This window comes from Littorina saxatilis, linkage group LG9 (genome assembly GCF_037325665.1).
Source record: "Littorina saxatilis isolate snail1 linkage group LG9, US_GU_Lsax_2.0, whole genome shotgun sequence".
NCBI lineage: Eukaryota > Metazoa > Mollusca > Gastropoda > Littorinimorpha > Littorinidae > Littorina > Littorina saxatilis.
The window spans coordinates 52,113,829-52,126,328 of record NC_090253.1 but is presented as its reverse complement, the minus strand read 5'-3'; the positions used below and the strand labels follow the sequence as shown (position 1 = coordinate 52,126,328).

The following is a 12,500-nucleotide window of genomic DNA, read 5'->3' as shown; positions in this document are numbered from 1 at the left end:
ACCCAATAAATCCCATTATGTTTGGCTCTGAACGTTGAAGTGGTTGGAATGGACTTCCAGGTCCAGCCGGAGAGGTACTGGTGATGGAAGTGTACGGCGTTGGACTGGCTCGAGGAGTACCCGTTGCTGCGTACAGTTACGAAGCTGTCCTGTAACAGTATAGCTGTCGTTTATCTATCCGTAGCTAGGTGTTTGAAACACCTGTACCGAATTCTGCACAGCGAAGGTGGCCTGAAACACGACCAGCACTGGCTGCATGGCAGCTTCATTCAACGTCTGACGGTTGCGCTAGTAACTTCCTGTTTGCTCTTTCAGGGCTGAGCATACATTCTTTTCAAGAGGGATCGTGGGGGGAAACTAACTGCCTCGACAGAGATGCGAATTGTCTTTCTTTAAACAATCTATTATTCAAACAGGTTTCTTTTACATATAATTCCGATAACTAGGACTGCATATAGTGATTGTTTTGAAACCGTTTTTCAAAACAATGTAAATTAAACTGGTCATGCCAAAAAAATAGGAAGGCCCAGAGCATTTAGAGTCAATTCAACCTATTCTAAAATGCAGCGCTCTCCACGGACGCCCATCAGAGGGTCCCCGCTTTTAGTGTTTAGGGGTCCACGGACACCAAACCCCATGTGTTCTTAAAATGCATTGTGTTCGTGAATAGTGAGATATGAATTTTTTTTTTCTTCAAAATATTCGCAGAGGGCACTTCGACTATACGGTGTTAAATACATATCTTTTCGTCGTGAAATGGGCATTTGTGCTTGCACTATACTTGACTGACGACTATACCGTGTTAAATACATATCTTTTCGTCGTGAAATGGGCATTTGTACTTGCACTATACTTGACTGACGACTATACCGTGTTAAATACATATCTTTTCGTCGTGAAATGGGCAGTTGTGCTTGCACTATACTTGACTGACGACTATACCGTGTTAAATACATATCTTTTCGTCGTGAAATGGGCAGTTTTGCTTGTACTTTTCTTGACTGACGACTGCAGTCTGAAAGGAGTTCTTACGGTGTGCACAAAAGAGGAAATGTAGTGCGTCCTGGGACCCGCTCTTTATATGTTCCATGCGTCCCGGGACCCTCTCAAAGAATTTCTAGTACGTGATTTTGGCTTCTAGTGCATATAGAACGCGGGGACGCGCACTTTAGGGAGCCCTGAAAAAGGGTACAAGCACCAATAACGTCAAACGGTTTCTGGCAGACAACATACGGCAAGAACATGTCTGATTTTTTGGACAGTCAGCAATCCTAGTCATACTGAAACTAAGTGATAAAAGCCTGACCTTTATGTAGGAGGCTAAGGCCATGCCGTAGTTGGTGGCACCTTCGGGATCTCCAGTGAACCTGGCACCTACTCTGGTTCCAGCCTTGAGGTACAGTCCCACCGTCAGACCCGCAATAACATATTCTTCAGCGTAAGCCACGAAACCAGCATCGTGTCCGTCGAGCTGCAGGAACATATCCGTTCTACCGTCGGGGTCAGCAACCATGGTGATGATGAACACGCCGTCTTCAGGCACTATGGTACTCGTCACCAGTCTCATCTGGCCGAGGATGATGAATATCAGCAGCATGCGGAGTGTTGCTGTCATTGTAGACATTTTTATCGCGAACGTGCTTGCAGGGGTTGTAGGAATTGGTGGTGATGGTGTTGTCGTTGTTGTTTTACTACAACACATGTTGTTGGAGTCAAGTATACGGGGAGACCACCTGTTTACAGGAAAGATGATGAAATCACTTCGGCGGCGAGACCTAAACCAATCTCTCACATCTGGAGACGAAGTGAGAAAGAAGCCAATGACGACTGTTGGCCTTGCTTGAATATATATGTAGCCAGGATAAAAACTGAGACTCGCTTTAAAAGGTCACTTTCAGTTTACAGTTTAAATCCTAGGAATCATGTAAAGAGATCAATACCAGCTGACAGCTTAAACCCCTTGAACTACACGTGGAGGTGACTGTCCGTTTACAGCTTAAACCCCTTGAATTTCACGTAGAGGTGAACATATAGCGCAAGTCCCGATAACAGGTTTACAATTCAGATGCAAGAAACAGAAGAAAAAACCCGCAAAAATGCGACCTAAACTAACATAGCAATAACAACACACCCACACACACACACACACACACACGCACGCACGCGCACACGCACACGCACGCACACACACACACACACACACACACACACACACACACACACACACACACACACACACACACACACACACACACAAATCGAAGATTGCGTGCTTTCCTTCAGTAACGATACTCCCGTACACGACGTCCTAGAAAACCAGCATATTATTCAGATTCACAGGCTTCGTTCACAACGAACACGATTCCGGAGTCTCAGGAGAATCCACACGGTTATTATAGGCAGGGCCAGCAGAGCCGTGTTAGTTATTCCCTTGTTTTGTCACTGATGATAGGCAGGGCCAGCAGAGCCGTGTTAGTTATTCCCTTGTTTTTGTCACTGAAGATATGATCAAGAGCGTTTTGTTTTGTGCATGCGCAACCGTGCTAGCTTAACTCGTGTTCCGGATCTCGTTCGGTCGTCACTTAAACGTAACTTCCAGAACACTTGTTTTAATCAATATAAAGTTGAAGATCTGATTTGCCCCCGGACAGGATTTAGGGATAACAGATAAAATCCCCTGAATAGGAGTGGATGCAGTGCAGATAACGTAAGACTGCTGAAGCAACGATTTGTCTTTTTGTCGCCGATTACAATATAAACAGTCAAACGGTTTGCACAGCTATCTCACAGATGACACTATTATTAATCCACAACACGTTGAAGATACGGTTTGCCTCCGGATAGGATTTAGGGATAACAGAGAGAAAATCCCCTGTATAGAAGTGGATGTGCGGCTTTAAAAAGACAACAGATGTCGAGAATGGTCCGCGTTGGTATTTTCCGACCATGCAGGTCTGTGCTTGATCCAAGTGTGTTCGAGCCTCTGAGTCAATACAATTGAGTCAATACAATTGAGTCAATACAATTGAGTCAATACAATTGAGTCAATACAATTGAGTCAATACAATTGAGTCAATACAATTGAGTCAATACAATTGAGTCAATACAATTGAGTCAATACAATTTAGTCAATACAATTGAGTCAATACAACTGGGTCAATACAATGGAGACAATACAATTGAGTCAATACGTCTGAGTCAATACAATTGAGTCAATACAATTGAGTCAATACAATTGAGTCAAGACAATTGAGTCAATACAATTGAGTCAATACAACTGAGTCAATACAACTGAGTCAATACAACTGAGTCAATACAACTGAGTCAATACAACTGAGTCAATACAATTGAGTCAATACAATTGAGTCAATACAACTGAGTCAATACAATTGAGTCAATACAACTGAGTCAATACAACTGAGTCAATACAATTGAGTCAATACAATTGAATCTATACAATTGAGTCAATACAATTGAGTCAATACAATTGAGTCAATACAATTGAGTCAATACAATTGAGTCAATACAATTGAGTCAATACAATTGAGTCAATACAATTGAGTCAATACAATTGAGTCAATACAATTGAGTCCAGCTGTGTTCGTCCCTTAAAGACGCAGTGCAGGTCACAGCATTGCTGCAGCAAAGATGTGTTTTTGTGTCACAGATTACGTAGAGGTTACATGCCGAGTCTCAGTGATTATTAAAAATAATGGTCGAAGTTGGCGGATCATGAAAAATGCGAGCTTCAGCGAGCTTTTTCATGACCGCGAACTGAGACCATTATTTTTAATAATCACTGAGACGAGGTGTGTAACCTCTTTATTCCTCCTTTCTTCAGTTATTCAAAGAAAACAGGAGTTTTTGTGCGAAAGTTTGATCGAATCCGAATCACTCAACCAGTCAACCTGCGCAGGCGATCGATTAATGCGCGGTTGTATAGTTCCGTGCAAATCATTCCATTCTGTTAACACTTCTTGTCAGTTTCCCTGTTTTAGACTAAAATCAAGTACACAGATATGCTGTTATTCTGCTGTGGCTGTAAAGGCAGATATTGTGTGTTCTGTTTATGTTTTAGTATCGTGTTAGGATAATGTTCTTTCGTCAAATGGGACTAGCAGACGAACTTTTGCACCCGTGTTCGAACGTTAATTACTGTATGAAGTTCAGTTTTCTGGGGAAAATAGTGTATGAAACCGCTTTATGTTGTTTAAATTGATGAGATGTGTGCATTTTGTTGCGTGTGATCTTTTTATAAAATGAAATATTGTTGAAAACTGACCGTCGGATTGCAGTCAGTGTTGTCGAATAAACTGCGTTAAAAGAAGGGGAACTACTCTTGTCGGCAAGAGTATGAGTTACTTGCCTTGGGAATTTGCTTGTGGTGAACGGTGTGTGCACGGCAGATCTAGATTCAGAAAACAACCTAACTCATGGATTTTATATGGAGATTCATGTGTTCAGGCCTGTAGTTGTTAATTTAAATGCGGTATGTTTGTATTGTTTGCTCCAGAGATGTATATTTCGTACGTATAGAGCGTTCGGAACTTTTCAGTCGCAAAAGTAGTACCAAAACAGAACAGCTTCTCAACTCATTGCGCTATCGAGGATTCAGGGTGTTGCTGGCTCGTTATTTGTTTGGTTGCTGGGTCATTATCGAAAAATAACTAGCTCTACAAGTTTACAGAGGTAAAGAAGCAGAGGGGGGAATAAGATAATATAAACAGTCAAAAGCTGCACACAACTATCTCACAGATGACTTCACATACCTTTTAGTATTTCCATCCAAATGTGGTTTGTCAGTTTGCATCCTCCGCCTTTTTTAATTGACATTTCTCGTGACCCCGTTCTGGGACTGAAGGCTGTATGCGGTGTGCCAACATGGACCCACATACCATCTTTTACAATGCTCTTACGTAATCAAACACAATGTCTTGACGTAAAGTACCCAAGCCAGAAAGGAGTATCCCGTAGGCCTACGCCGGTGTCACGAACTAAAAACTCTGCCTGAACAATCCTTCTAATTGCGGTCAATGCGCCAGGCGCTAACTTTGGGAGATTAATCAGGTCGTGAACAACCTAACCCTAACCCTAATCCTAACCCCAACCCTAATCCATGGTCCGTTCGGTCAAAGGGTCGCATTTTTTAAGTCCAGGATTGGCTCATGCGCATTGACCGCACTGAGAGGGATTGTTCAGCAGAGGTTTCAGTTCGTGACACCGGGACTTCTAGACTTCCATAAAGGCTTTTGACGTAATAAGATCACGTCCGGGACGTGACGTCAGCCTGGTCTAGGGGCTACGCTGCCCTGCTCCAACAATGATCAACATTAATTCGTACAACAAATTATAGTTTTTAACTCTTTGCAAGAGGGTCAATCAAACTTGGTATAATTTTAAAATGGAAAGATGCCTGATTCCGGCTTTTTACACAAGTTGAGGCGGCACCGTCCTGTCCTTGTTCTGTAAGCAACATGATTGTCTAGTTGAGTAATGTTGATTGTTTGCGTTGTGAATTCAGAGCTCAAACTCAGGTGGCATCCTAACATTATTTGTTGATACATGTCGTATTGAATCCAACCAAAAATTATTTCTCGTGAAATTATTTGACGAATTGAGCTCCCAAATAAAAGCATAATGATTGAAATTGGTCATTTGTTGGAGAAAACAATTACTGCCATGATTGTCTCCCTCAAGGGAAAATGCAAACGTAGTATCGACATGGTTGTCCCCCTTCATTCGTGTCTCGGTGTTTTCCTTTTAAACCCTGTGTAAATGAAAGGCATGAGAATCGATTAAACATTGGATTTTCCTTCTGTGAGCCATGTGACGTCTGAGGCCGACACAAATTTATATTCAGGGCCGAGACTTCGAAGGAACTACTTGCGTCATATTTGAGACACGCGGATTAACCCACAGATTAAAACACACGTCTGCCAAACTGCAAAAATTAAGTGATTTGCAAATTTATCTCGGGAAGAAATTGAAAACAAAAGACTACTTTTAACTCCTGTTACAACGCAAAAAGCAACAACATCGGCTGCCAAAGTTTTTCGGGATTATTTTGCTCAAAATGAAAAGCAGGTCGATTTTGAACAGTATATGACGTCACAAACAGGAATTGGATGCCGCTGTCTCGTCTTTCTACATCGACGCAAGAACAAAAACAGGCGAGTTATACACACAAAAAAACAAGTCTGGACGCAGCTAGTTCGGGACCGCATCAACCGTCATTTGAAAAGTCCCCCATAGAACAAGGGCGTCGACATCCTCACTGACCCTAGCTTTGCCTTTTCTAATGAGATGTTCAAAGTCGCCGTGAGGGACTGAGATCAATTCAGCACAGGGAAAAGCCGCCATCAATTTCCACCAACCACCTGTGTCCGACACTGACCGCACCAAGCTGTACAACAGCATCTAAACAGCATCTACCTCACTCAGGCAACACCTAACCGGGCTGTACAATAAGGTACACTTTGACACAAGGTATTACTTCTGCAGGCTGGGTGCCGACAATATGCACACAATGACCATGCAAACATTCGAAGTCAAGACGAATGTAAACTCGAAATCAAGCGCCTGTCAAATGTCACCTACTCGCGTGACCCAGCTGTCTGACACGCTCGCAATGCGCTGTGTTGAAGGCGTAACACTACCAGGACAAAGTGTGTCCCAGTCTTGACGCTGTGTGTGCAGATATATCTACTCGGGGAGTTGTGTACATCACAACAGGTGAGTGTGTGATCTTTCAAACTCCTCTTCTTATGTAGACCAATTGTGCTGGCTGGTGAGTTGGTTGGTTGGTTGGTTGGTTGGTTAATAGTCTGTATCGTCTCTTCAATAGATATTGCTATAGAGACTGTTGCACATTTGCTCCGTTTAATGTCTAGGTTCTAATGGCAAGCACCATGCTTAAAACTGTTAACATCCTGATCTCTCACTATAAAAAGAAGGTTCTACAGTTTATAACTTTCACATTTGTTACTTCCAATCATTACGAATGTTGTCACCAATACGTGTTCATAAATAGTTAAATGAGGATTATCAACTGAAAAAGGTTCTACTTTCAGTTTCCGGGAAATGTGTTTTCGGTTAGCCTGAATCGATCATAGCTGTGAGATACTTCGGGTGATCGCTAGACTTGCTGTGCGTGGTTAGTTGCTGTCCTAATTGTGCTTGCTGCATTGTGTTTTGTATTGACCAGAGCCTTTCTTCTCTCCTGTATGTAGAAAGCCTATCTAGCTATTTTGTGGTCAGGTTCTGCTGATTTGTTCATACTGCTGAGAGTAAAATAGTTATACTTGTCAAAATAACACTGTGCGAACTGTGTTACCTGTCATAGAATACTAGGCAACATGTGTTTGCGTGTAGATCTGTATGATGTCAGATGATGCTGTTTATTGTATACACTGCCATTTGTTTTTTGTTGACTATGGTTTGGGAAAGGATGTCTGTTAAAGACACACTTCATCTTCAACTGCCACAATGTCCTTTCTAGTCAAACAACTGGTTTGAACATAAATGGTCTAATCACACAAATCTGCATTTAAACATAACTGCCTTGCCTTTAATGACGGGTGGTATAGAAGAGTGTTAGCAAACAGATTCCGTCAAGTGAAATCTTCGTCAGCGCTTTCTCGGGTGACGCAGAGTGTGTCTGTGTGTCAGTCCAATATTGTGTACAACACTGTGCTAGATGTTTTATCAAGCGTTTCACACGGCTCTCGCATTCTTTGTGTAACAAGAACGGCGGTCGTGTAGAATACTATCTGCTGTCGTATACAGGTGTATATACTCACTTCCTCGTTGAGCAACTTGGTTTCAATTGAATGTTTCTTTTCTTTACATGTCAGTATGGTTGAGAATGAAAGTAGATAGTGTGTTCATTGCAATGCTTTGTAAGCTTCTCATACCGTCTTTAAATCGCTAAACACACCATTCTCATTTATCTCCCTTCAGAACTAACTCGTAACCATGGCTGCGGCAGCTAGTAAACGCTCAGCGGACAGTGACACAGAATGTTCCGTGTGTCACGAGCTGTTCAAGAACCCCAAACTGCTGCCCTGTGCTCACGTCCTGTGTCGCCACTGTCTTCTCTCCTGGCTCGCCTCCAACCCCGAGGCCCTCTGTCCGCTCTGCAGGGGCGCCATCGCGGACCCCGAAGAGAAAAGTAAGACGAAGGGGTGGGAGAAGGTGGTGGACGTTTTACCGGATGACGTCGCCATGGCAGCGCTGGTGGAGAGTACACGTGTACTGAGAAAGGATCACGTGTGTGTTGTGTGTCATTCAGCCGCCGTGTCCATCTGTCTGACCTGCAACGACATGATGTGTAAACCCTGCGGGCAGGCACACACTAAATACTCCATGGCCCGTGACCACAAGGTGGAAGACCTGTCCAGCATGACAGCGGAAGAGCTAGCCGCCAGTCAGCCTGACCACTGCAGCGTGCACACCAGCAAGCCCTGCGAGCTCTTCTGTCCCACTCACGGGGCCGCCATTTGTCACCTGTGTGCCAGCGCCAAGCACCGCGCATGCCCAGACCTGACGGAACTGGCGGAAGCAGCAGACAAGTCACGTGAGGAGCTGAGTCAGATGGTGACGTCACTGCTGACGGAAGAGCAGCAGCTGGAAGAAGCTGTGGCAGCGTTGGAGCGCCACCTGGAGGCCACGGAGAAAGTGGTGCAGGAAGCTGTTGCTGAGATCGACTGGACCTGCGACCAGTTAGAGAACTCCGTCAAGGAATGCAGGCGTCGTCTGAAGAGGATGACGCTAGACGCCAAGGCCAAGGTGAAGGACACAGTCTTGGACGTCAAGGTCACCTTGTTGGATCATCGAGGCAGGCTGACGTCACACCGACGTGTTGCTGATCGCACCACCAGAGGGGCCACTAATAAAGTAATGTGTGACGTGACTCGTGCTTTGAGGAATCGTGTGAAGGACATACTGGTCACTTGTGGTCAACTTTCAGTGAACTGGAAGTCGGTTTCCACGGTTACGCTGACCATTGACGCTGCAGCAGTGGCCCGCATTGAGAAGGAACTGTCGGCACTGGGTCAGGTGAAGGTCAAGCCTGTCAGCATCAGTACACGTCAGGTAAGGATCTTCTTCTTCTTGCGTTCGCCGGTCAGGTAAGGATGATCTCATTCATCAGTACACGTCAGGTAAGGTGGATCTCATTCATCGATAAATGTCAGGTAATGATGATCTCTTTCAACAGTACACGTCAGATAAGGATGATCTCATTCATCAGTACACGTCAAGTAAGATGGATCTCATTCATCAGTACACGTCAGGTAAGGAGGATCTCATTCATCAGTACACGTCAGGTAAGGTGGATCTCATGCATCGGTACACGTCAGGTAAGGATGATCTCATTCATCGGTACACGTCAGGTAAGGAGGATCTCATTCATCAGAACACGTCAGGTAAGGATGATCTTGTTCATCAGTACACGTCAGTTAATGATGATCTCATTCATCAGTACACGTCAGGTAAGGATTATATTGTTCATCGGTACACGTCAGTTAAGGATGATCTCATTAATCGGTACACGTCAGGTAAGGAGGATCTCATTCATCAGAACACGTCCGGTAAGGAGGATCTCATTCATCAGTACACGTCAGGTAAGGAGGATCTTGTTCATCAGTACACGTCAGGTAAGGATGATCTCATTTATCAGTACACGTCAGGTAAGGATAATCTCATTCATCAGTACACGTCAGGTAAGGATGATCTCATTCATCAGTACACGTCAGGTAAGGATGATCTCATTCATCAGTACACGTCAGGTAAGGATGATCTCATTCATCAGTACACGTCAAGTAAGGATGATCCTGTTCATCGGTACACGTCAGGTAAAGATGATATCATTCATCGGTATGGCCAGCTTGTTGACCTTCCCCACCAGTCTTGGGATCCCAATTCGAATGATAATATTCAGCTTGTCGACGAGGCATTTAAAAGACTCACTGTTATATTCCACGCGTATGCTTGGTGAGTCGAGCAATATCTTCCCAAATTCATGATTACTCCAAATTGCGTGTCACTGTGTACATTCAAATGCAGATATAGGTCAAAGTGTGATATTTAGTGTAACAGTAGTTAGCAGTATGTTAAACTTGACAGCACTCCTAAAAGCAATTCAAATCTTGATCTAAATGTGTTCGACTGTACTTTATGCCTCCCCATCTTTTCTGAATACATTTGGAGGGGGGGGGGCGTCAATCGACCATGACAAGTGTTTCAATGTTATTGTCATTCAGATGTTCACCGTACTTTATTACGCTTTCATGCGATTACAACATGGGCGTAATAATGATTATCTGTTCACATACACCTTTCAGTTCATTGTTACTGAGTGTCCTAGAGTCAAGTCCCGAGAAAAAAACGATGTCTCGATGTCACCAACCTATCACTCTGCTCCTGCTTAATTATTTCACAAATATTGTTTTCATGTTTTTCGTGATAGCTGCATGAACAGCACACAATGTCTATTCTCTCAAGATTTGTCGAATTTGCTCATATTGTCTAGAATAATTCATACAGTTACGTAATGCAAGTAATGTCATCTCTTCGCATGGATCATTGCCTCGGTGTTTTCCAGTCTTCTGTCGCTCCTACTACAAAAAGACCCTCACGGCTAACCGGCTCGCCCGCAGGTGTTCAGTGAGCAGATTTCTGGTGTCCAACAGAGATTAACACCAATAATCTAACCAATTACAGAAACTGTTACATTCAACCTCCAGCGTCTTTGAATTACAATTAATATTAAAGGACAAATATAAAGTACCGGTATACACAGAAATGAAAACCATCACCATGTTTTAAGATACTTACTTTAGCCTTTTATTCAATTACCGTTGAAGCGATACCTGGTGATTTTCTAATTCTATATTCTTACAACTGTCTACAGCAACTGGATTGGCGTTTTCACACAAACCACGGGAAGAACATTGTACTGAGCAACGACGGTCTGACAGCAGAGAGAGTGAAGGGTAGTTACAATGGTATTGTTGTTGCTGACCAGCCCATGGTGCCCGACGTGCTGTATGAGGTGTGTGTGTGTGTGTGCGTGTGTGTGTGTGTGCGTTCGTGCGTGCGGTTGTGTGTGTGTGTGTGTGTGTGTGTGTGTGTGTGCACGCGCATGAACATGCGTGAAGTGTCCAAACGTGCACATGCACAAGCATGAACGCACAATGTGACGTGACCAATACACCATTTTTATAACACCTGCAACAGTCAACACAAGGAGAAAACGCAACATAATCCAATGTCAGTACGTGTATATCAATATTGCGTCAGCTTACTGTCTTTATACACATTTATCAGTATTGTAAAGAAAATATCTGTCGTACAGATACAACTAGACGAGGTGGAAAACCAATGCATGGACTACCTGCCGTGTGGAGTGGTGCTGACTGATCCCGATCACCTCTGTCTGCCTGACACAGCTTACAATGGATGGGACAGGGAGGCTGTTGTCATCAGTCATGCTGTGTACAACCGTGGTCACAAGGTAAGATCACTTACACATGCCTTTGCTGGCACTTTTGAACAATACTACTCTCCTAGAGTTATTCCGATGGAATATTTACAATGATTTCTTTACTTTCGTTTGGTACTTAACCATCCCGTTTGTGGACATATCTTGATTACTTTTAATGAAGTCACGTTGAACCGTTCGTTTTGGTATATTTGTTAAGTGATGTACAATCTATGTTAATGTTTACGTCAAGGTATGTGCGCATGCACTCGAGCATAAACTTACACAAATATTCAGTAATCACACACCCACACTCACACTAACACACACACACACACACACATACACACACACACACATACACACACTCACACACACACACATACACACTCACACACACACACATACACACACACTCACATACGCACACACACATACTCACACACACACACACACACACACACACACACACACACACACATGCACACACATACACACACACACACATACACACACACACACATACACACACCGAAATGATGCTTGTCTCTCCTAAAAAACATCTCAATCATCCTTCTCTTCCCTCGTCTGTCGATCTGAATGGTTCTTCTATTGCACTTTCTCCTGCTGTCCGCAACCTAGGTGTCACTCTTGACCAGTCCCTGTCCTTCCATCAGCATGTTGCCAATGTCTGTCGCACTTGCTTGTTTGAAATCCGCCGCATCTCCTCCATCCGACATCTCCTCACTGAGGATGCCACTAAAACTCTGCTCTGCGCCTTTGTCCTATCCCGACTCGATTATTGTAATTCCATTCTATCTGGCTCTCCCAACTACATCATCGAAAAGCTTCAGCGTGTTCAGAATCATGCCGCCCGCCTCATCTTTCGTTCTTCCAAGCATGACCACATCACCCCTCTTCTTCAAACCCTACACTGGCTGCCTGTTCAACAGAGGATTCAGTTCAAGATCTCCACACTCTGCTTCAGAAACTTTGATCTATCGTCCCCTAGCTATCT

General features: G+C 43.7%; 2 protein-coding genes across 4 annotated transcripts in view; one reads left to right on the top strand and one right to left on the bottom strand.

The window, feature by feature from the left end:
* The window catches only part of LOC138976427 (uncharacterized), a 4,974-nt gene extending 2,862 nt beyond the window's left edge, over nucleotides 1–2,112 (bottom strand). Inside the window, exons 1-2 of the mRNA XM_070349285.1 lie at nucleotides 1,307–2,112; nucleotides 1–149 (exon numbers count right to left, since the gene is read on the bottom strand). The exon at nucleotides 1–149 is cut by the window's left edge and continues 130 nt beyond it. Coding sequence (XP_070205386.1) covers nucleotides 1–149; nucleotides 1,307–1,702 — 545 coding nt within the window. The 5' untranslated portion in view covers nucleotides 1,703–2,112. The remainder of the gene's footprint in view (nucleotides 150–1,306) is intronic.
* Nucleotides 2,113–7,958: 5,846 nt separating this feature from the next.
* LOC138976418 (E3 ubiquitin-protein ligase TRIM45-like) overlaps nucleotides 7,959–12,500 on the top strand; it is a 22,661-nt gene continuing 18,119 nt past the window's right edge. Inside the window, exons 1-3 of one of the 3 annotated variants that reach the window (XM_070349274.1) lie at nucleotides 7,960–9,093; nucleotides 10,913–11,053; nucleotides 11,357–11,515. In XM_070349274.1, the coding sequence (XP_070205375.1) occupies nucleotides 7,975–9,093; nucleotides 10,913–11,053; nucleotides 11,357–11,515 (1,419 nt within the window). In that variant the 5' untranslated portion in view covers nucleotides 7,960–7,974. Of the gene's footprint in view, nucleotides 9,094–10,912; nucleotides 11,054–11,356; nucleotides 11,516–12,500 lie in introns of all 3 variants that reach the window. The other 2 variants (XM_070349270.1, XM_070349273.1) reach the window with 2 other exon arrangements.